This window comes from Chaetodon trifascialis, chromosome 10 (assembly GCF_039877785.1).
Source record: "Chaetodon trifascialis isolate fChaTrf1 chromosome 10, fChaTrf1.hap1, whole genome shotgun sequence".
Taxonomy (NCBI): domain Eukaryota; kingdom Metazoa; phylum Chordata; class Actinopteri; order Chaetodontiformes; family Chaetodontidae; genus Chaetodon; species Chaetodon trifascialis.
In genome coordinates this window covers 9,288,790-9,313,358 of record NC_092065.1, presented here as the reverse complement: position 1 = coordinate 9,313,358, position 24,569 = coordinate 9,288,790, and the positions used below count along the sequence as shown (strand labels likewise).

The 24,569-nt window shown below is 43.4% G+C and overlaps 1 protein-coding gene across 1 annotated transcript in view; it reads right to left on the bottom strand.

Annotated features, from left to right (window-relative positions):
• Nucleotides 1–521: 521 nt before the first annotated feature.
• The window catches only part of tspan18b (tetraspanin 18b), a 32,860-nt gene continuing 8,812 nt past the window's right edge, over nucleotides 522–24,569 (bottom strand). Inside the window, exons 2-9 of the mRNA XM_070972039.1 lie at nucleotides 14,545–14,625; nucleotides 6,957–7,052; nucleotides 5,659–5,853; nucleotides 5,287–5,361; nucleotides 3,741–3,839; nucleotides 3,303–3,479; nucleotides 2,494–2,577; nucleotides 522–1,391 (exon numbers count right to left, since the gene is read on the bottom strand). Coding sequence (XP_070828140.1) covers nucleotides 1,344–1,391; nucleotides 2,494–2,577; nucleotides 3,303–3,479; nucleotides 3,741–3,839; nucleotides 5,287–5,361; nucleotides 5,659–5,853; nucleotides 6,957–7,052; nucleotides 14,545–14,547 — 777 coding nt within the window. The 5' untranslated portion in view covers nucleotides 14,548–14,625 and the 3' untranslated portion in view covers nucleotides 522–1,343. The remainder of the gene's footprint in view (nucleotides 1,392–2,493; nucleotides 2,578–3,302; nucleotides 3,480–3,740; nucleotides 3,840–5,286; nucleotides 5,362–5,658; nucleotides 5,854–6,956; nucleotides 7,053–14,544; nucleotides 14,626–24,569) is intronic.

Below are 24,569 nucleotides of genomic sequence, written 5' to 3'. Positions count from 1 at the left end.
GTCATAGATCTTTATATTGTGGCCATTTTCTATATTTATCACTTCAAATTGTGTGTAATATTGCTATTTGTGTCCGCGGGCGCAAAAAAACAAATCACTGTTATTGGCTCCTCTGGTTGTGAGGATTCCTATGGCAAATCGTGATTGGTTGAAAGAGGTGTCATTTGAAATGTGAGTCTTCACAGAGTAACTAGAGCCAAGATAGTGAACATCTGTACACCTTTCTGGAAGTTGTAACAGGGAAATCACAGAAGACAAATGGAAGACGAGGACATCGCCTGCTCTTTTCAAAGGAGAAAATATCGTTCTGTGGATTATTATCACATATCACATAGTCACATTGAGTGAGTCAGTCAAGTGATGAGTGACAGGACAGGGTCCCTGTGGCCCTGCCTCTGGATGCTTATAAGGATTATTTGCAAAGCATTACACACAGGGTTAACTCCATTTTAAAAAATTATCTGAATTTGTGAATTTGTGCAAGAAAAAACAAATCAAAATAAAGAAAAACCACAGGGACAGTCATTTAGAATGCCATTTATGTCACTGACTTTTCAAGAATCTAATACAAATGCATACACATACATTTCACCACCTAAAACCACATAGAACCACTACTGCAATAAACACCACCATACAAACAGAAGAAGAAGGTTGGCTTTCAAGCTTGGAAGGGGTCATGAAGAGCCACGAGCTCACATGCTCACAAACAAGCTCCTACACATTCAAAAAAAGCATCAAGTATGTACACACATACGCACGCACACACGCACACACACGCACACGCACACAGAGCTTATATAATACAGCATTAAAGAAGAGTGGCTGTAAAAAAGGCATATGGAGGGAGGGAGTGTGTTACAGTATACAGTATGAAAGGAAAAAAGGGAAACAGCCAAAGTGTACATGAAACACATTTTTTTTTTTTTACAGTTAAGCCAACTTTACTTAATATAAATATTCTTCATCCAAAAGTCAGTGCAGTGCCTTCTGCTCAGGCTTCACCTGGTCCTCATGCCTGGTCCACTTTACACCCGGTCTGTGCTAGACCTGGTCCAAAAACTACTGTTTCCACTTTACACACAAATCTTTTTTACATCAGTTTTGTCTCTGATCTCCCACTTTCCCTACGGTTTACGTGTGTATGGGTGTATGTGGTGTTTTTTTATTTTTTTTTGTCACCCAGTACCTCAAAAGTCCAGCTGTGAAGTACGAGAGTTTGAGAGTTTGTTTTTCTACCAATTAGCCAATAGAAAAAGAGATCAACAAATTTACAAGTGTCCATTTTGTTCTTTTCTCCTGAATTCCCTTTTTTAAAAAAGAAGTTCAAACATGGAGCAGCTCTACTGGATTCCCCGGAAGAGACACATTGCAAAGACCATGGCAAAGAGCTGAGGAAAGGAAGAAAAAAGACATTATTAGTTCACAGAAACAGCAGTATATTTGACTTACTTGCTAAACTCTTTGCACAACAGCATTCAGTCTGGATTAAACTGGAAATCTCATCGCCTTCACACAAAATGAATTTCATGACCAAATTTTTCAGATTTCATGAATTGTTTTCTCACTCAAAGTCACACAGTCCATTTTAGACATGTTTACATGCTATTTCAAAAATAAATTCCTGAGAATTATATTGGAATTTGCTGCATTATGGTACGTCGAACACACAAATTAAAAAAACCATTGAATGCCTCACTTTATTCCTGGAGGAAAGAGGGCAAGAAGGGCATGACATAGATGACAACTGGAGGCTAAATGCAGAAGACAGGCACTTCTTTCTATCTACATCTGTAGTTATTATATGCATGTATACAGAGTGAGTACATATTGTACATTGTTTTTTAATGCATTACTGGTATTACTTTGTTTCTGGAAAAGACAGCATACTGAAGCATCCTGCATTCTTATTAGTTTCTGTCACCTGTCACACAATGCATGCAGTAAAGAGGTGCTGTTCAGTATATTCTGAATAAAATCTTAAATTATGCACAATTATAAAAGTTAAATAAAAGCTCCTTCAAAGACAATTGTGATAATATTGTTAGGTTATTTTTTAGGTTTCGGTGTTAGAGTGCAGGAGCTTATCCTGGGATGTGTGTGATGTGTTTTGGTTGCATCAGTGCATTATGGATATAAACTTAACTGATAAGCTGAGTTGCGTGTCTATAAAGAGAACTGCATGAAGAAAATGTGAACTTTTGAAAAAGTGAACTCACTAAAGAGACATGCATATAACCAGCTGTAAACAACTGCAACCAGACAGCGCAGTCAAATCCACATTCCTGCAGCACCAAGTCTCACCACTGGATCACCACTAGATGGAGATCTTGTCATACAGGAGCTTTCAAATAACACTACACATATTCTGGCAATTATTCTCAGCTTAAGGCAGAATTCCCCATTTCTGAAATAAATATTCACATCACTGGAGAGGCTACAGACAAAATGGTGCATATGTGATGATTTCACCAAAATGAAAACCGTTCATACCTCAATGGTCAGCACCACAATGGCCAGCGCTCCGGCGACATAGATGTACAGTTCAAAATAGTCAACTACTGCAGAGTAACAGCCCTGTGGAAAGACAAAAATGAGATGCACGGCAGAGAATCAATAGGCTATAAACTTGCAGAATTACAGATACAATTAAAGGAACATCACAGCTTTAATCGAGTGAAGCTTTGAACAAAGGCTTGGTTGAATGAGGGGGAAGCAGGGCCTCCAGCCTCACTGCCTTTTAATGAGGCTTCTTTGTGTGAATGAACAGAAAGAGACACACAATGTGGACACCTCGCATTGTTCTAGTGGTTTGAAAAACAACAGGTGGAGAGTGCAGCAAAAACCTCCTCCTATCAGCTTTCACTGTAATTACATTTCACTCTGAGGCTTTCTTTACACACATGGAAAAAGGGATGTGGGTGTGCATGTGTGGAACTGTGAAGCACACCTCATTTTCACATATTCATATACTCATTATTCTCCATTTTTCCACACAATTATGCTGCAGAAAAATTCCAATTTAACATTGTATGTGTACGCGCACACACACACACACACACACACACACACACACACACACACACACACACACACACATTCAGATGCATACATTCCACACTACAGCACATAGTAAGATGGCCTCCCATGGCACCCAAAACATGGAAAGGCACTAATCAGCCATGGAGGAGTCAGCGAGCCTCTGGTTGTCACCCCTCAACTGTCTCCTACTCTAATTAAGCCTAGAGGTGGTTTGGAAGAAGGGAGAAAGAGAGAGGGAGAGAGAGGATGTCAGAAGTTACCTTGTTATTGCGGAACATCATATTGCCTGATAAGCACTGCTCCTGGCTGATATAGGCCATCTCCCCGGTCTGACTGGCACGCTGGCAGCAGGCTTCTGGCACCATATGATTTTGGTTGATCAGCCTGAACAGGCTGTCCTTAAAATCCTCTGGGCTGTTCACCCCACAGCAGTCAAACTGATGGGAAGAGAGGGGAGAATAGGAGAAGAAGTCCTTATTGCTGAGTGCCTATTTGTGCAGTGGCCTGTAGTGTGTGTGTGTGTGTGTATGCATCAATCCAGCATGAATATTGACCTAAATGTCTTGAATTTTATCTATAAAATATAGCCCCTGATGCCAGGCTGCAAACCTTCCTGTTTCCACAGACAGTTGGTGGAAGCAGTGAGCTGGTAAAAGCTACACTAAGTAAGCTCTTTGCCATCTGTGCTGTGGCCTTACTGTAGTCATGATGGCATTCCATGTGGAGGTGAAGACGTCAGTGTTGTTGTAGCCCTGATAATGTCTCTTCAGCTCCTTGGTGAAGTACTCTCTGGTCAGCTAAAAAAAAAAAAAAAAAAAAAAAGCGAGCGCATTGGTTAGTGTCACCGCAGGGTAATACCTGTTTCTTTCACAATAGAACAGATCACTGGACACAAGGGCTGGGTACCTTTTTCATGGGGAACTGCACCAATTGAACACATCAAAGTCTGTTTAGGTCTGTGGAGAACTTTTGCATATGTGAAAAACGTATAAAGCTTTTTGTGGCCCCAGACGGAGCTTCAGGAAATCTGATAAATGTCGCTGAGTGACGCAAACTGAAACAAGTCAGTCAGTTGAGGAAGAAGTTTGAAAATGAAAAAAATCTGTTGACACTCAGCTAAAGTGAAGTGATCTTACCAGACTTCTGTAGCCCACTCATCATCTCTGCTTGAGGCTAGCATCTTGAGGCTATCTGGCTACATTATCTGCTACTAGCATAGGACACCTAAATCTCTGACCGACTCTCAGCAGTCAAGTTGCATTGTGGGTAATGTAGCCACCAGGTTTTGAAAAGGAAGTAGAACGCATGGAATTTGATTTTGTGTCGATGTTTATCCTTTTTTCACTGTTCATCGTGAGTCAGACATGAGGAGCGCAACGCTAAAATGGCGGTTTACTCTTTTAATGTGGTTTAACTTACAATGTGTAAGAACTGGCCACCTGTCGATGGTCATTTCAAACATATAGGGTGCATTATATCACCAAAGCAACCTTTAACTTGCATTAGCTTTCTTTGGCTTTAGCTACTAGCTGCTAGTTAGCTCAGTTAGCCATGCAGCTAGTGAAAGCCCCAGGGGATTGTTGGTTTTTACTGTGGCTAGCGGAACTGGGCCCAGCAGCCTCCCAGTGAACATGACCAGACGAGGACCGAATGACACAGCACGCCGGGACAGGAGGGATGTGAACTGGCAGAGACAAGACAGTTTTGGCGAGTTTAACTTGGTTTCTGTCGAGTCTGAATGAAATGTGTTTTATGATGAGTTAACCTCACAATTAAGCTTAGCCTGGTAAAAGAGAGACACTTGAATTCGGAAGGTGTACGGTTGTATTTTTCTGTTTAATAAGGAAAATAGGTGTAAGATTAGTTCCTTTCTTGACATTTTGTGGGGCTACTAAGTGGTATTATGAGACAGGATGGGCTAGCATGTTAGCATGCTTACTTTGGTAGATATTACTGGTCTTTGACATAATGTAAGAACTGTTACTTCATAACAATTAACAAAAAATTGGGCCATATTTTATATATTGCACCTTTAGGCACAAACAATCATACAAGAAGGATGATGAATGGTATATAAAACTATCTATTGAAAGAATAAGTAAAGAAAAGTATGAATCTGAGCGGGCAATAAATGTCAGCTACTTTGATCCTCAGTCCTATGACCACATTTTGGTTTAGAAATTTGACACCCAGCCCGACTGGACACTGGTGATCAAAGGTGAGGTGAATACTGCTGCAACTTACATGCTCCCGGAATATGAAAGCCAGGATGGCAGCAGCCAGCTCAGCTAAGAAGATGAGGAGGATGAGCATGAAGAACTGCAACAAGACAAAAGAAAAAAGGCAAAGAATGTGAGAGAGAGGAGGACAAAGTGGACGAGTGTCAGAAAAAGTGCACGTCAGTCACTAAAAATCACACTCTGGATGTGCCCGTTTCACTCAGCATTAACTATGCATGAAGCTCGAGGCACGAAGGCAAATCGAAGGGCATTTTGCTCTTTTGGCTTTCTGCTTAAAGCACGACAGTCCAAAAACTGACAGATAAAATAATCAACACACATGCACACAAACAAGATTAGCAACAGTACCACATTTTAAATTTGTCCAATGACTCACAAAGAGGAGCAGACACTTGTTTTCGCGGATGGCTCCACAGCAGCCCAGGAAGCCCAGAAGGAAGAGCATGCCTCCCATGCCCAGGATGATGTAGACACCAGTGAATAGCAGCGGGTTGGCTGCTACAATTTCTCTGAACCCTGTGGGGTCCACCAGCACCCACACGCCCACTCCCAGGAGGAAAGAGCCTCCCAGCTGATGCAGAGAAAGGAAGACCGGAGTTAGACAAAACAGAAATTGGCTGCATTTTAAAAATTAATGGGAACTCAGAGGATAGCTCTGCATTCCCAGTGGCACACGAAACATTCAACAAGATGTCATATAATGGAAAATAAATGTGAGCTTTTTTCCAGGAAAACATGCTGGTAATGCAAATCTCTGAGAGGTTGGGGTGAGAGTTGAGGGCAGATAAAAGGCTGGATATCTACAGAGCCATAATGCCTTTGTGGGGGGTGGGTGGAGATATCTTCCCTGCTTCAACTAACCCCCAACCTCCTGCAGAATTGCACAGCACTGCAGCCTCCATCCTCTTTCACTAAAGCCCAATCTGCAGCCACCGTGGGGTGACTCATGTGATTAAGAAAAGAAGGTACTGAGGGAGTGCGGGGGAAGAGATCTGAGCCTTATACTTCTACCAACCCCCTTCCTCCTGTCATAGAGAGACACCTGTGCTTCTGCAAATGAACGCCACTTCATCTCGGAGGCAGGGGTTGTGGGATGAGGAGCGGAGGAAGCCATTTTGAAAGCTCAGTGGGATTGAAAAATGCTGTTGTGCTACCTGAGTGTGAAATGGTCATGGAAAGAAGCAAAGAGATGGCAGCGGAAAACAGTAGTTATTACTGAGTGATGCTAGCAGCCAAATTCATTCTTTGCTCTGCTGCTTGCATTATTGCCCCAGCCTTGAACAGCCACGTCTGAGTGGAGTCTCTAAACGGTTTGGTTGCGCTTAATAAAGCAGCAAAAGAGACAAACCTTCTTACTCTGACCCCCCCCCCCCCCCTTTACAGGCTCAGACTAACAGGATTACTCTTGATTGTCTGATCAAGACTGATAAACTCAGGTGCCAGTCACAAAGTCTTCCTGGCACAGTGTGCCTCAGATGTGTGTCAGCACACTAAAATCTAATCAAAAGAGAATTTGATAGAATCAAGATTGCCTCCGTCTAATGAAATGCAAATGTGGCTCCATTAGTGAGTCGGGCAGGGGCAGCCAGAAGCCCATCTTAAATCATGAGATTGACACTAACTTCTGAGATAGCCAGATTAAGTGTCTTTGAGATAGAAATGAAAAATACTTACGAAGATGAGGAAATTGAAGACAAACATGAGGTACTTGATACAGCTGAGACAGTCCCCCTCCATGGTTGTCCCTCGTGCTGAAGCCTCTCCCTGCCCCTGAGAGAAAACAACACAAAACACAACATAAAACGTGCCACTTAATGAATCCTGCCAAATGCTCACAGTATTCCCATTCTCCTGCACTTTGGATGCGCATTTCCACAAAACTGCCAGGTAAATAATAGTCTGCAAAAACCAGCTCAAATTTTTAATGAGTTCTGCCACTCAAACATAAAACACACGCACACCGGCCTGTCAGTTCATTTGGTTCAATTTCAACTGAAAATCCTTGTATGATCCCCTCAGGCGCGCTGTACAAGCCATAGTTCCTCAGCAATCCCTAAGTAACTACAAGTTCAGGCTCCACAATGTCAACCCAACCTGACACAACTCATCTCACCACACTCAGTGACAACTTAGGTAATTTTAAAACGCCCTTTCGCAGTCAGATGGCCTGACTCCCTATCAGCACTTCCTGTCCATGGACAGATGGGTTCCCTGGGTTCAGTGTGACTCCAGGGGCTGTCTATCTCAGAGCATTTTAAGGATATGAGTCCTGACTGGGGCCCCATGTGCATTAACAAACAAGGTATGGCCTTCACTGTGGAGCTTCTGCGTCTTCTTAATGTAATGAGAGGCAAAAGCCCGGTGGTCCCATCAGCCGGCCCTCTATCTGACATGGACACACTTTGCCTGATGAGGGTCCATCCTAGAAGCACTCCTGGTTAATGAAGAACGCCTCTCCAATATTAGGAGACAACATAGGAGTCTCAGTGTCCATGACCCTGTATGCCTATATAATGTATATCGGATGCACCACAAAGCCTTCATTGAAGCATTAGCTTAACCTACCGTGCTGCAAATGAACAGGACTTTGCCTCAGGGAAGACAGGACTGTCTAAGGAATCATCGCTACATATTCTGCAAAAACTGAAATGGACACAGTCTGTGGGGTGGCTATAATTGCTGTCTCAGTCAAAGACGAAAATTAATTATTTGGCAGAAATGAACCGGCACTCTGCTTTGTAGCTGTGATTATTAATTTGCTCTCCCATAGTGATATCCAGGATTGAGTCTGGGTAACAAACGGATTAAAGAGCGATTTCTCTGAGGAACTGTAAATAGGTTTACACAACTAGGCAGCTACACAATGACGCCTCTAATTGAAAACAAAAAAAGCCGAAATGCCTTCTTTTCATTCCTTTTGTCCAGACTTTGCAGCACGTACGTCAGGTGTAATCTCATAATCTCCAGGCAGTCTTCCAGCACCTGATGTGCTGTCAAACGACTCCTCTGGGTGATCTCTCTCTGAAGCAGCGGTGAAGCTCGGGTTATGATCAACGCCAGCTTTGAGTCCTATCCATCTTTGAAGGGGGCTCTGCTGTCACTCAAATGTGATCCAGCCTCGACCCTTTCAGCCCTTCGAGCGGGAAAATTCCCGTTTTCGGGTGAAATAAACCATAATCTCCCCAAACCACTGTCTTTAACAAGAGCTGCTCAACTGGTTGCTTCAATTATTCCACACAGAAGTGTGGCAATTGTGCGAATAAGTCATAACCCATGTCTTCTTCAGGTCTATTTTTCCTTTATTGTCTCTCACACTGGTTTCCCTTTCCCTCTGCTTCTAATTTCAATGTGCTGAGAGCTCCGGAGAAAGTTTTTTTGTCGCGCTGTCGAGTTGTGTAAGTTCCGTGACAATAAAATTGAACAATACTAAAGATGTGACGGCAGTCTTTGTCTGCTGTGGGAGCGGGCGAACACAGAATGAGAACATTTCCTCCTCTCACCAGCCTGAGGGCTTATTATTTTCCTCTCCTTCCCTCCCCAGACCCAAGGAAATTGATTTAGAGCTATGGTTAAACAGCTCTTCTAAATCATAATGATATGCTTAGGTATTGATCACCCTCCTCGTGGTATTCTGAGAGCAACCAACAGCCTCATTGCCCGAGATGGGTTTTAATTAACCCTTCCCTTTCCTAAGCCCCACTGAAAGGCCTAATGAGGGCACAGGAGGTCTTAATTGAGATTTGCATACATTACAGTCTCACAGAAAAAAAGCATCAGAAAGGCCTCTCTCATCCCTCCTGCTCTCCACTGTTAGTCCTGGGCCCCTATGAGGAGTGCAAACTGTATTTATTGGAGCAGGGGATGAAGAGTGGAACGAGGAGGCAGACGGGGGAGGCAGGGGTCTGCTGGAAAAACTCTCAGGGCTCAGCTCACATCTCATTCTCCAAACAAAATGTCTGATTTCTCTTCCAGCTTCACCCTTTTGCTCTCTGCATCCGTCTCTGGGTCAAACCAACTGTCAGATCTGGAGCCAATTTTATTTTCTGCATTAAAATGCATTGGATGCTTAAGCATGAAGTGGACTATATGAGCCGAGGCGGGCTGTAAATAGCGAGCCTATGGTGCAGACCAGCATGATATAAATCAAACTGCCACAGGGACCTCGGAGAAAGTGCAGAGTAAACAAACTGGTCTTTCCCATGACTCTCATGGGATCGCAGGTCCTCATCGATCACAGCCTAGCCGTAGAGATCAGACCACTAAGTCTCTCTGAATATTCTGCAGAGTACATTATTTAGACAAGGGAAGCGTGGTTCACACCCCGAGAGTTGCAGCTTTGCAACAACATCAACAAATTACTGCGTGATTAAAGGCAGATCTTCCTCAGGTGTACTGCTTTGCTAAGCTCGCAGTGTGTCAAGATAAGGAGCTGTGTGGAACTGTGTTTGTATACACAAAAAACAAAAAAAACAAAACGCCATTATGAACAAACATGACACACAGCAGTCAGGAAGGCTGCTCTGCTATAGATGCAGACAATGTGTTTGTTGGCTGGGAATACTGTATGTTTGTCCTAAATCTGACAATGTGAGTGGCAGTCTTTGCCCTGAGCTATCTAGTAAATGCCAACTGTACGTCTGCAGCATCTCCCGTTACTGACATCATGAAATGCCACACGGCGCTAAGATCCCATTGTTTACTCTTGGCAAAGACTGATGCACAGCCAGTTTGGGCCGTGCAGCTTGGTATGGTTGGGTTTGATAGTGGATTAACGAGAACTGATTCTAAATCAACTTCACAGTACCGACAGAAGCCAGAGCTCTGTAATGAGGGCAAACCCATCTGACCTAAATTCTTCTTCAGAATGAGGATGAGGAATTCTGAGACACTGCTACAGGCCTGTTTTCATGGTTAACTCAGAAAACCGGAGGTCTATTTGGTTGACATCTACAAAATCAACCATGTTGGTCATGTCAACTCATTGTAATTAAAAGATAAGGAAGACATTGTCCTGCATTGAGAGTGTGCCATGTATAAATAGTTACACCCTTGGGTGGTTCTCCTTGAAGTTGACACTTTCAGCACGATTAATGAAGTGAGTCCATATTCCCCCGCTCCACTGGCCACCGCCCCGGACAAATGGATCAGTGTGACAAGGACGCTGTGTCTGTTTCCTCACCAAACTGTCGTCACCCTCCATCCCCCCAATAACCAGCCAGTCCACTTCATCTTGAGCATGAGCCTGCATAACAAATAATCATTAATATTGAAACCCCGTTGAGATTATGAGGGTTGGAGCTTGACCCTTTTAAATGCCATTGACCCTCTAAATGATCACCTGTAGTTGAACCCTGGGGACGACACATTTTGTCCTCTGGCTCCCTGAGGCAGCTGGAGCAGGTGTGTTTCTCCATCTACCCAATGCCACTCTTAAGCTCTCTCTGGAGTGTGCTAATACCCTCTGATAATGACACTAAGGGACCACACACATGCCACATCACCCTTTATCTCAATTAAAAACCCATTTTCATATTTCTCCATGACTTCCTAAATCAGCCACAGCAAGTAAACACCCCAAAATCCGAATAAAGACAGGCTCCTCTGGCAGTGAGCAGGGCTCCCCTGAGGCGCACCATGTCCCTTAATGAACCTCCAATTAGGAGAGAATGAGCCCGGGGCTGTGCTGTCACACTGAGGAGCTTTGAAGTGCACTGAATGCTAAGCAGCTATAGCACTGTATGCTGCTTTAGAGGGCATACAGCTTGCAGACAACAGGGAACAACCACAGAGAGAAAGTGTATGAAAGTAGCTCAAAGGCAACCCAGCATACAGTGTGTGTGGGTGTAGCTCACACAGAGAGCAGAGCGTAGAAACTCAGCCGGGTTGGGAAGTTGGAGAAACTGCTAGGCTTGCAGCAGAGGTCCTAATGTTAGATAGATGCTCAGGTGGAAACATACAAATACGCTACCCTCGGGCAGGCTTAGCTTAATGAGTTTTCACAGTACATATATAGGCTTGGTGAACATTATCAGCCTCTCCACATTATGGGCATTGCTAGTTCACCACAAAAAAGTGGGCAGTCTCTGATGAATTTGCTCTGCCGTGCAAAGCCATTTATCATTTCAGTCCATTGTTCCGAGACGTGCTGTGAATGTAAAGCAGTTCTTATCTGAGCCTGTGCGTGGCGCTCTCCTGACCCGTTCGGTTTGGAAATGAGATTGTGCGAACCCCCGAGGGCAGAAGTCCTCTGACCAGGCAGCTGACACACTCCTGAACAACAGGCTGATTAACTTAGAGAAGACTCCCAGAATGAACAAACGCACAGTCAGAAACAGACGAGCCATGTGTTGTCAACAGCACTGCAGGCTACATTCTTGACATCCCAACTGGGCACACATCCAGCTCTCGGGTCAGTGCTAGCAGTTGCTCATACTCCTACTGTGGAATCAATTCTCCAGCTCCTTGGTTAAGAAAGGTTGGCAGGAGGAAGGGCAGCGATAGCTTCTTGGTTAACTTGAGCAGGGAGATGTGATTGAGATGAGCAGATTTTGGCTTCTATCGAACACTAGTGCATGCGTGTGTGCATGTGTGATGCTCGCTCTCTCAAAGCAGAGATTCTCACTTAATTGTGTCGGCACCTCTATCTGGCTGAGTGAAGATACAAACTGGCTGCACGGGGCTGGATCAATACCAGGCCCAGGCACCTGATCAATGATGCATTGATCCCCCGGAGCTCCAGCTCTTACTCCGCTGGTTGTCTGGCACTGAGGGCATGTGGTAGCAGCACACAATGAACACATAAACACTTCTGCACCGCCGCCTGTTAGGACTCTTCTCAGGCTTTTCCCACAGGGTGCTCTGGAGGATGACACATTGCCATTGGGGCTTTTCACAAAAATGAGCTATAACTCAATTCAAAACTGAACGCTCAATAATTACTGTGACGACAACAAGGGACTCATTCACTGCGATCCTCCTCCTACCTTCACTTGTTCTTTTTTTAGTGGGTTTTTCTACAAAGTTCCCGCAATCTCAATCCAATCAATAATCTCACCAACTCTACTTTGACCACTGTTTGACCCTCAGGCAAGGGACATTTCAAATGTTGCTGATGTTCTCTCCAGACCGTATTTTATACACCGTTCACGTTGAGGTTTTCATCTTCTTCAAATCTACATATAAAGAGAGTTTAGGTCAACAGATGGCCTTGGCTGAAACAGACAATGGGAGATTTAAGGAAAGACAACGCTTTCAGCCTCAGGGGACTAAACACAAAAGGACACTTAGGAGTGTAAACATGCGCAGGAGCACAAAATACACAGGTAATCACACACAACAGTGCTCATACGTCACCAAATCTTGACAAAGAACAGAAAAATGCGCATTATGATGAAACAAGTAATCAGAGTTGTGACTTTCTTACGCTTGAAATACATAATTTTCTGAAAGCTGTTGTGGTTGTTTTTAGCACATGTTGGAATCTTTCCAGCCCTCCAATAAGGACTCTGGTCTCCACGGCAACCCGGATATGGGGTGAGAGTGGCCTTTGTCTGCGGAGATGTGTTTGGCATCTCCACTTAACACTAGTTCCTGTTGGAAAACAAAGGGAAGCAGAGCCGAGCACTTTACGACGGGGGGACAGCCTGGCCAGCCATTTGTCCAATGATCACTCACACCCAGTTGCAAGGCCATATGTGAGAATAAAACTAGATTCCCCCCATACAGAGAGCCTTGAAGATGTGCTATCGCTTACTGATGGCATACACACATCTGAACCTTTATGCACTGTGCTAAAGTTCAACGAAAGAAAAAGAAAAACAGCAAAAGGAACAGTGTAACCTAATTTTTCGTGCAGGCTGGCGTTTCAAGCGCAATGCAAAGATTAAAACAAAGCCTTGAGGATAAAGCATGTGAACGGTTGCGCTTTTCTGGGAGCCTCAGATGAAAGAGATATCCAGACACATTGGAGACCCCACTGCAAATAACTACATCATAGAAAAAAATCAAAAGTGTGCTAATGTCTGTGCATCAACAGTGTAGCACAAAATATTCATGTTCGTGCCTTTTGCTGCAACAGAAGCACCTTGTACTGCACATGGTTATTAATGTGACTCCATGACTAGGAGACTGCATGGTTTTGGAGATATCAATGGAGGTCATGATTGCTAGAGGGATTTATGACTCATTTTGCATTATTACACTTTATTTTCATTTATATTTGACAAGACAATCTCACCGCAAGGTCCATTTAGTAGCTGTTTTTGGAGCTTTTAATCGTATCACACAATCTTACTCAGCTGATGGAGTTTGCAGAGGGCCTGTTGAGTTACATGATACTGACAGAAAAGTGAAGGTTTTGAACTTTGAATCTCATTAATCTATACTGATTTTGATGACCCTTTCATTTTTTTGGTGATATTGCTACTACTTAGTACAGCAAGGCAACAAACATAAGCAGTTTCAGTGTCATAACCTGATTATCTAAACCACATAAACTGAGAGTGAGCACCCAAAATGTTGCGTAATCTCTCATTGCACAGGAAAACTGTTGTTTCAAACAGGTATGGTCATCAGACTGCTTGTGTTTCTTACCCTGTGTGACCTCTTTTTTTAACATGTTGCAGCATTGCAGGTATCAGCAACCAGTGTCCAAAACTCAGAAAACAAGGCTCAAATTGTAATGAACCAGTATTATCCTTGTGGTCAGCTCTTATAATCTCACATGCCACTTGCAAATGTAGCCCACGCATGTATTTGTCTGGTTGGCTGCCTTTATGGTTATGTGCTATGACTGGCTACAGCTGATGTGTCTGGGTCTAAACTCCCCTTTAACCTCTCAATCTATACATGTCTGCTACTCAGCCGTGCCTGGAATACTAATGTTACGAATGCCAATGCAAATCAGAGGCTAACAAAGACCAGTGCTGGCCTGCTGTGAGGGGAATGGGACAAAAGCACTTGTCTGCCTGTTTGCAGGACCGGCTTCATGCACCAGCTCTCGCCTGCACCGTGCCTCCTGTCGACGGTAACAATGGCTTTGCGCCTGTGCTGTCAGCATCTTGCTGAAAAGAGTCTGTCAGCAAGCTCTTTCTGCTGTTTCTCTCGCCAATTTCTCTGTTGCTGGATTTGGTGGAAATCATTCGTGGCAACACCCCCACATTACAGAGGGAAAACTAAGGGCTCAAATGCATTTCATGCAGGAACATGCATTGAAAATAAAAAGTTGGTTTTGTGCTTAATTTATAGAAAAAAAGCATCATACCATGTGTATCTTCGTGTGCCTCTTTGTTCAGGTGAAGCTGATGACTTCTCACGGTTTTCTCTCCTCCCCTGTTTTCATGGGCTGTTGGACACAAGTACAAGGGAAGAAGCAGAGGTCAGGACTGAGCTGCTGAGATGAATAAACAGTGAGGCACCGGCAACAAGGCAGAAAAGTGCCACATTTGTCTTGGAACGTGTAATTCACTTAAGCGGAATAAGACTGCGAGCTGCAATAAGAGAAAATAAAATTCTAGGACACTTAAAATGACAGAGTTTGCATTTATTATGTATGAAGCACTGGCTCACAGCAGTGAGCTAATTTAAGACTGCAACTGTGTTTTATCTGTGTGAATATTCCTCTTCTCAGCTGGAAGGCAAAATTAACAAGGAAAGAATAAAAAAAAGAATCATCTTTAACAGCAGCGATCCAGGCGTGCTCTGGCCAGGTAAAAATTTAATGTCTGCCTTGGGGTATCAGAATCTATGTACCTTCTCACTTGGTTAATTATCATTTATTAGAAGACCTAACACACCACAGTCTCCTCATAGATCTTCTGACGTGACCTTGATGAGCATCTGAAGTCATGCATTATTCAAAGAAAGAAGAATACCTTGCTTTCTTACTAGACGTTGCTGGCTTTAACTGTCAACGTACAATATATCTCCAACCGAGTGTGTCTAATGACCATAAACGCTTTAAACTTTCTAAACTGCTTTGCCACAAGTGTCTCCCATCTGAAAATAACACTATAACAATGAGAGCCAATTAAACTGCTGGTATTCCAGCCTCGATCTGCAAAAAATAGTCAGCAGCACGGTTCTGACTGACAATACTTTGGAGCCGGTTTCAAAGCACTGGCACCAGCAACGACAGCGTCAAATATGGCGAGAGCTGCCTCACGGAGGCATAAAAAGCATGCAGCTCTTGCCACATTCGATGGTGGAATACAGGCAGGATATTCTCATTCTGACAGAGGCTGGGGATGGAGAATATCCCAGGAGAATTCTGGCTGATGGAGTCAGCCACATCATCCCGCCGACACACCATATTGCCAGCAGACATCAGATTCACCAGGATGCAAAACCCAACTGACAGTGGAAGCAACACACCCTCCCCCATCCAGAATACAGGGCTCTGATTACATCTAGAAAAGGCAATCAAAGCCTGAGTGAGGAAACGGACAGATCTGAGAAGTAGGGAGATGCACCGGAATGATACCCTCTCTTATCACTGAGCCGTGAATTCACTCACTACAAAGCGCACGCTCGGGGAATCAATATCATCTGCACAGTGGCTGCACAGGCAGGGGGAGCCAAAGGATGGAGCTCGTTTGAAGGAAGCATCTACAAAATATTCACCATATGGCTTAGTAAACATATCCCCAAGCAATACAACACTGTAATCCCTTTCTACATTGTTTCAGTCTATTACAGCAGCAGCAGATAGGTGCATAATCGCCTTCCTCATGTCTGTAATCTGGCACTGAGCAGCAGAGTGGTCAAAATTTGTCCTGAAGCCTGTTGCAGAGGTAGTCTCTCCTGAACCCCTGTTTAGAGAGCTATTAGCTGGTGAAGAGCAACAGTGGTGAGGGTCTGCATTATTTTTTGGTTTCCATGGAAACCTTTTCACAGGAAAGTGGAGCACCAATAGGATTGCAGAGCCTCATTGAATCAGTTATGGGGGTGAGAAGAGAGATCAGCGCAGACGGCTGAGAATGCACAACAATAGGACGAACCCTCGGGGGAGACTATAAAGGCCAGGCCACTGAGGGTCCAACAAAGCGGGGAACGACTCAACACTAGAAAAAAGGTTTCATCTACATCCACTCAATGGCTTTCCTTTTAAATAAAGCTCTCTCGCCAACTAGTCATTGACATTTAAGCTCACGAGCACTGTGGGCAATTTAAACATCAAGGCAGCCACTAATTGATTAGCCTCTGCTGATATTTCAGCTTCTGACAATATCATTGCATCACCAGCATCTGTGCTGTGTGTCAGACAGCTGCATCCACTTCTACATACAGTATATACTGTATTTATCCCCCACAGTCCAATTCACTGTATAGATAGCAGAGGAAACTGCAGTGCACATAAAGGACTAAGAGGAACAAAGGGTTCCTCACCCGTCACAGTACATCCACCTCACACAGCAACTGGTGTGGTCTTCACCGGTCTACTTTGTTCTGAGGATCAGAGACCTGAGCCAAGGGAACCAAGTCAGACCAGGTCTAAATTAGACTATGCTATTATAATCTAATCAGGTCGGGTTGAGTCTCATTTTAGTGCCACTGGCATCCAGTCCATGTAGGACTGTACTGGACTTCATGCAGCTGCAGTGTTGGTGTTCTCTCTGCATTATGCTCCATACAGGTTAACTGCACTTTGCATTTTTGGTCAAGTTAGGTTGGGTCTGACTGCTCAGGTGTTTGTTTTTTAAGTTTGAGTAGGTTTTCAACAGGTCTGTTTTGGTTTGGGCACAACATTTTGGCCCCATGAAGACCTCTAATGTGATGATGATGAAAGTAGGAGGGATTTAAACTTCTCTCCCAAGTTCTTGTTTTTCACTCCGCACACTAAAGTGTGGCTCGGGTCACGTTTGTCTGTCCGAACCCGCCATCATTTCAAGCATACCCTGGCTTTTACTATCTATTGCCTCATCAGGGACTCATCAGATATGTTTTTCTGTTTGCCTCCATAAGTCACCTCATCCTGCCAATCAGTGGGCAACCTTGACTGAGATGTCATAGGTCAGAGAACAGCAGGGAGTCTGATCAGTGACACTTCCTCTAGGGACAGGAAAACAAGAGAGGAAGTGACAATTCTTCCATCTACACCTCGCAGCTGGTTCTGACCTCAATTTCTCACCAGCGTTGAAAAAAAGCAAACCTCTAAACTGCAGAGGCAACTCCACATTTAGAGATAATGACCTACGGGGCCTTTTTACGCCCTGAATCAAACCTTTGTAAAAACACTTAATAAAAGGAAAAATCTACAGCTCTGGGTGGCAGCTCGCCCTGGTCATCTCCAAGCAAACTCTGACAGAGTCCATATACATCATGTGATAACATTACAGCAATGAGAAAGAAGGCAATTGCCAGCAGCCATTTATCTCCTGAACAGCTGCTTTAATGAGGGTAATACTGAGGCAGAATTATCACCTTACCCCATCTGGATTTATTGATCTAACTGTGTGAGTCAACCACCAGAGATAAAGATAAACCACCATGATGGAGAAACAATCCCAACTCTGATCAGAGGGCATCGCTCAATTAATCACTCTCTCCTCTCCGGCCAGCGCTAACCCAGTGTTTTCTTTGTTCTCTGCACTACAGTAGGTGCTCTCATGTTCTTGCACACCGGCCAAGAATGTATTCACTCATTTGGAGTACACAATTATTCCAGCTAAGGATGCAGATTGAACTCATTACGCAGTCATCTATTTTCTCACTGTTAATTGTTTTGGGGTAAATGGAAACCTGATAAGAATGCAGCCTTTGGAAATGTGTTTGGAGGGTGTTATTTTGAGGCTGATGAAAGCCGACGCCGTGTCCGCCTCTTCGGCAAGTCATCGGCAAACATTAGGCAGGCCTCTTCTCTTTGTAGCAGGTTCTTCGGGCAGCAGCAGGCAGCATCTTTCACCTCCCCAAGGATGCCCTCATCAAAGAACTGTGAGAAATATCTTACATAGACCCTTTCAAACATCTGCAACCTGCTTCTATAATTACACATCACCAACTTCTCTTTAGTGGAACTGTGATAAAGAACAGCGGCTACACCGCTTGTTGTTATTTTCTTTAACCCATGCCTGTCTAACTTAACTTGCTGCCTCATACACCACCACTTTCACCTTGCTTCCCGGGCCCCAAAGGCCAGCCGCCCTGTCTCTTAGGAGCCAGGGGCCTGGAGGGCATCACAACATTGCTTTGAAGTCAAGCGATTAAAGAGGAAAGACCTGTCGAATTGGGATGATGGGGCTAAGGTTGGAAGAGGGGGAGGATCAGTATGAGGGACAGGAAAGGCTGTGAATACTGAGAGCTCGGGGCCCCGTGGGATACAATTAAGAGCAAGGCTTTTTTAGTGAGGGTTACAAAAACACACCAAGGATACCAGCAGCGCAGCTTTCCAAGCCAAGGTAAGAGTTCATTACGACATACACAGAAGGGGCTGGGGCTGTTAAGATCTCGCCAGTTTGTACATCGACAGCCCCCCACCCACAGGCCCTGAGAGCTGATGAACAGCCGCATGATAACCATTTCCATCCCTGTTAAATCCTAAAGCCCAGTAAGACTTGAGAATCACGCAGCTTACAGCTCACAGAGGCTCCACCTTAGAGAGGAGATGAAGATCCAGGCTGCCTGCACAAAGAGGAAGTTTGCATAGAGGCCTCCCCCAGGATGTTTTCCTCAGCTAAAACACTACGAGTGCACAAAAGACAGCGCGCCAGATTGACAGTCAAGTCAAATTAGAGAACTGATGGGACAATGAAATGTTTTTATGAAAGAAGTTTTGGCTGAACTAGAGCTGCAACAAATGATTGTTTATTATTTATTAGCGTGTCGATGAATGCGTCAATTATCAGATGAATCATTTGGTCACGAAGCCAAAAGTGTCTTAAATTTGCTTGTTTAATCTGACCAACAGACTTTCAAGTTTAAAAAAGCAGCAAATTGTGTCAGTTAATTATCAAAATAATTGCCAATTAATTTTGTGAAATGACTGATTAGTTGACGACTCATTCCAGACAAACTGTCAGTCAACCTGCGCATGTGAAACTACACACAAACCAACTCACCCTGAAAAAAAGAGGCTTCAAGTTCAAGTCTCCCAAAATAACACAGTTATAACACTTCAATCACAATAATTGATGAGTACATTTGATGTTTTTGTATATTGCTACGCCTGAAGACCAATGGGAATCCATATTCTGGACTAAAACATATGGTTTTATATTTTCCAGAAGACACTGAATCCAGAAATATGCAGCCACTGTTGTCCTTTAAGTCAAACCAGCCACTTAAACATGTGTTATGAACACATCTGGGAACCATTTCTAGGTCTCATTTATATTTTGCTAAAATACCATAGAGCAGTAGGTTCTGTATATTTGCTGAAATTGCATTCTGTAGCAAAGGCCACTTTAGCAATGGTCCTTAGCAAAGGGAACTGTCCTGCACCTGTACGGTTACCTGTTATTGTCCTTAATGTGCCCTCACCTTTTGCCTGCTTGAGACTCATGAGGCTTTAGTGTGCTGACAAACAATGTGGTAAACATCTCAATGCAGAAGATACACAAGAAGTGGAAACAGCTTCTTGGCTCAATGGGACCAGATGCAACTTATTTTCATAATTAAAACCAGTGGAGGGCATTTGAGTTTGGACTCCACCAGCAAACTGCTTGTCTGAAATAGATACTTTGCTCATATGTATGAAAAACTATGCCAAAGCAGTGATGTTTTGCTTTTGTTAATCTGGATTTTGCTCCATGACCAAAAACGTTGACACAACTAAGATTACTATAAAATATAAATTGCAGTAAAGGCAATATAACCGAAGAAATGGGCCGAGGGACACTTGGATTGCTGCCTGGTAGTTACAACATCACTTCAGCCCAAAATCTGAGGCCCACAGGGTCTGGTTCCCATTGCTGGTGGTTTTAACTGCATACCTCAGTGAGCACACCCTGCAAAGCTAACTACTTTGTTCACACACCATTCTGAAAATCAGATAATAGTGGCGAGCATCCGTCACTGAATGACTGATTCCAGAACAAATATTTTCATTTGGCATATTTGAGGCATAGAATTGTTGTTTTCAACCACGTTCAGACAAGGTAAAACATCACAGTAAAGTCTGGGCTGAAACAAAGCATTGACTTTCTTTGTTTATGAGTACAAACATGTGGGTCACATTACTAAACAAATGCATAAACAAACATGGAGGAAAAGTGCAGGATTGCTGCCCAGTTTATATCCAAGACCTGGTGGTATTGTGGATTTCATAACTTTGTCATGGCATCGATATCACAGCCAAAATCTCTCCCAAAGGTTGAGGTAAGAGTAGAAGGAGAAGTCAGAAGCAACCTGCCACTTAATCCAGATTTAAGAATTACATTTACAGAATTATGTTAATCTGTATAAACAGATATGTGCATTTGAATGCAGAATCTGGCGGCAGGTGCAGAATATTGGTATTGGAAGAATTCTGGTTTCTGCTTGTAGTCTGTTTGTTGTCAGAGTGGCATTGACCAATCAGGTTTGAGTTTGGTTGAACGCAGGTAAACAGTCCATCTGGAGCGCTAAGGAGGGAGATGCACTGAACCTATCAGCTATCATGTGATAATTTAGCTTTTTATTAGCTTTGTTTTAATTTATCTGTACATGCATGTTTATAGAGGTTACCTCAAATATTGAGCTGTTGTCAAGTCTTAAAGTCAAGTTGCTGATTGGACTGTACACAGTGACCAGTTCACAGAATCAGCACCTCAAGAATCAATAGCATATATCGGGTAGCCCCTGATCATCTCAGTCTTACATCTATCGTCACTGTATAAAGACCGTCAAATAAATCCTGCAATAATGTTTTGATCTGTCAACTTTTCTTGAGCTCAGATAAACAGCCTGTTTTCAGTTTTGTGCATTTTCTAGCTAATCTCAGAGGGTTTTTAAGTATTTATCTTAAGAAGGAGAAGATTTTATCAGCCCATAAAGGAACACTTAATCCTTCAGTTCATCACAAACATACTAAAAAATTCTAACTAAAGCTGTCACATGAAATGTAGTGGAGAAAAAGTGCAATATTTCCTTCTGAGATGTACCAGAATAAGAGTATGAAGTTGCATAAAATGGAGTACCTAAAATCTGCATTTAAGTACTGTAACTTGAGTAAATGCGCTTTCCACCACTGCCTTTCTATGCAATCCCTGAATAAAATAAGTCTTATGTTGTAAACGTCAATTTAACTATCAATTTTGGTGAAACAATTCAAACTGCTTTAAAATCTGGACTTACCAGAGTTTATATTCAGGTGCATTTAGCAGTGACTGATTCAACAGACGTTTTGAGTGCGAACATTGTTTGACTTGATCTTAATAAAAGCACAAAGCAGTACTTCATAACAAGACTAAAAGCCAACACACAAGCATCATACAAGCTGTGTAGAAAACCAGTATGAAACAGCACTTTCTAACAAAGTTGCTGCAAACAGAGAGATGGTAGTCGGCATTTATGTGTATATTTTGCAGGGGGCTGTTCAGGAGCAGCAGGGCAGCTGTCCCACTGGGTTACGAGAGCCAGAAGCTTTGCATCTGGATCATTTCCTCAGCCCACAGGGGCTCCACACTGCAACCTCCTCATAAAGCTGCACATGTGCCAAAGAACCCCAAATCCCTCTGAATCCTCCGTCTATGTCAGCCTGTATGTGGTGGCAGCGGCGAAAGCAGGTAACAAGCTGTGACAAACTCACAACATCACAGAGAGAGGGAGCAGTGAAAATGACTCATGCTTTCTGTCTCTCACACTGTCAAATATGCTCTCACTAATGGCCAAACAGCCTGAAAATGTGTTTCTGCGCAAGGGGGCAAAAAGATGGTTTTATCAGTGGTGTTCTTCAGCAGAGCAGAGTGAGACTGATGGCAGGAGGATTACTGGAGCAGCGGTGATGAAACCAGGATAAAGAAGGACTCTGAACCGTGTAAGTAAGACTTCTGCAACCTCCAAAAACTTTCAGATGCACTGCTTTCCACATAGGTTCACTCTAAGCTCGATGCTTCCAGGACAAGGAGTTGAAAGATATCCTTTGGGGAGATATCTTGCCAGTGAGTGAGCCCCGGGAGGAACTGCAATGTGGAAAAAGGGGGTTGGAGATTTTCCACGGCACAATCTTGTGAAAATGCAGCAGTGCTTTAAGAAACATTCCTTCGATAGGCTGACGGAGCCACAAGCGGGGAGACGTCAGGAGAAATCATGCTTGGCTCAACACAAAAAGCACTCAGAGAAATGAGATTTAATCTGCTGAGCTTACAGTGTATTAGCCAGATGTAAACAGGCGGTACCAGCTGTGAGAAGGATAACTTCCACAACCACGCTGCTTGGAAAAACAATGGATGGAACATCAAACATTAGCAATGCGAGAAACTCTGCAAACAAAGATATTTAAAGGCCAACATAAAACTTTCACAAGCCAGGAAGCCACTGCAGTTGTGGGAATCAGTGGGTTAAGGTTAACTGGCCACAGTGAAACACTTTCACTCTGAGAATACTCTGCCTCCAGGCCTGAGCTGTGGGAAAGGGAGTTTATGCAATTACATCACATTGATTTATGGGAGACAGAGGAAAGATGGGGAGAGGATGGAAACTGAGCTACTTGGAGGCGCTCCAAGATTAGGTCCCTGAAGAAACACAAGTCGATAGGTTTACACCACAAAACACGATGGATCCGAGACAATTGTGTGGGGATGAATGCGGTCAAAGAAACACGGTGAGGTCAAACCTATCTAAAATGATGGAAACAAACGAAAATATGAAAACAACCGTAATTGCAATACAGAAGCTTCTCCATGAACCTGCTCATGGAGCGTGAACAAGTACAGAAAAGCAAAAACACCACTTAAAATTCTTTCAACTCCACAGAACTGATGACAAGCTCAAGCAGATGCTGCTGCTGATGCTGTGTTGAGTATTAATTGGGGGTAGTAGTGATGAAATTGTGAGTAATGCACCCAAGCGTGCACTGCAGCGTTAGTGGGGGAAGCATATCTCCCATCAGCCCACTGCAACCTAACAGTTATAAATAAACAGCCCATTTAGTGCTCTCCACTACTGCAACAGGACCACAGGAGTGACCACAGCTGGGATATTTATGGTGAAACACATTCCTGTTCTTCTGCTTCTTTACACATGCATGTGAATTCAAACTGTTAAAGGACAAAATGACCCTGGAGACGCACGTACAGCAGTCCTGCTAGCTGACGCCAAGCGACTGTGTGACTTAAGTGCTAATCACCTGTAGAGGTAACCGAAGCAGCGTTCATCAAAGTGCTACAGATAAATGCTGCACATCGTTAGAAGTCTTTGTAGAAAGCGAATCTATTCAGGATTTCTGTCATTTAGTCTTTGCAAAAAAAAAAAAAAGCCAGAAAAAACGTATAAGCCGACACTACAAAGAAAAAAATGCAACTCATTAATTTTCTCAACATGAGACTTGATACCAGCCACCAAATGGTGAAGATGTGAACACAGATTACAGAAAATATTCAGTATAATGAGCTGTGGAGTTACAGTAGGAGATATTAAATGCTTCTTTTTTTTCTTAAGTTTGCAAAACATCCAACCGTCTGCAAAGTCTCAAGCCTCTTGGAAACACAACAGACCTTTAGTTCAGGCCAAAAGCAACAGAATAAATACATACACATGAAGAGCGGGCCAAATATTTGTAGGGGGGTGTTTTGAGAGCTTGCAGTATAGGCTGAATTATCAGGGTTGGGGTGGGGGGGTTGCTCTAGATGTGGCAAATGAATGGAAAGCTTAGCCAGAGATGTTTTTGAGAATAAGAAAAGGATGGACATCTGTTCCTTATTACATTTAAAAAATCAGCTTGTCCAAACTGCCTGCAGAGATAAGCAAAAGTGGTTTTGGTAATTGCTCACAACATTGGCTTCCTCCCCTTCATTGTTTCTTTTGTGCATCATTTTAATGCAGCGAGATCAAATGAGACCATATGCGGTTATTGACTGGGACTAAATTTTATTTAACAATTGAAGAAACTAATCTGAAAGCCGTTTTATCTGTGCTGAATCCTGTTTTGTCATCTGTCCAATAAAAGCACCAGTTTGGAGGCACCACCTGAGCCACTAGTTAAGAAGACGGATGATTCTTTTTTCACTGCATGGCTCGGCAGATAAAGCCTCTACACATCCAGGGGTTTTCAGAGACACCCACAAAATTACTTTGGCTTCAGCATCGGTGCTGAGGCATTTCACATGGGAGCTGACTCCTGCCAAGTGTTATCAGGGAACATGATCTGGGCCC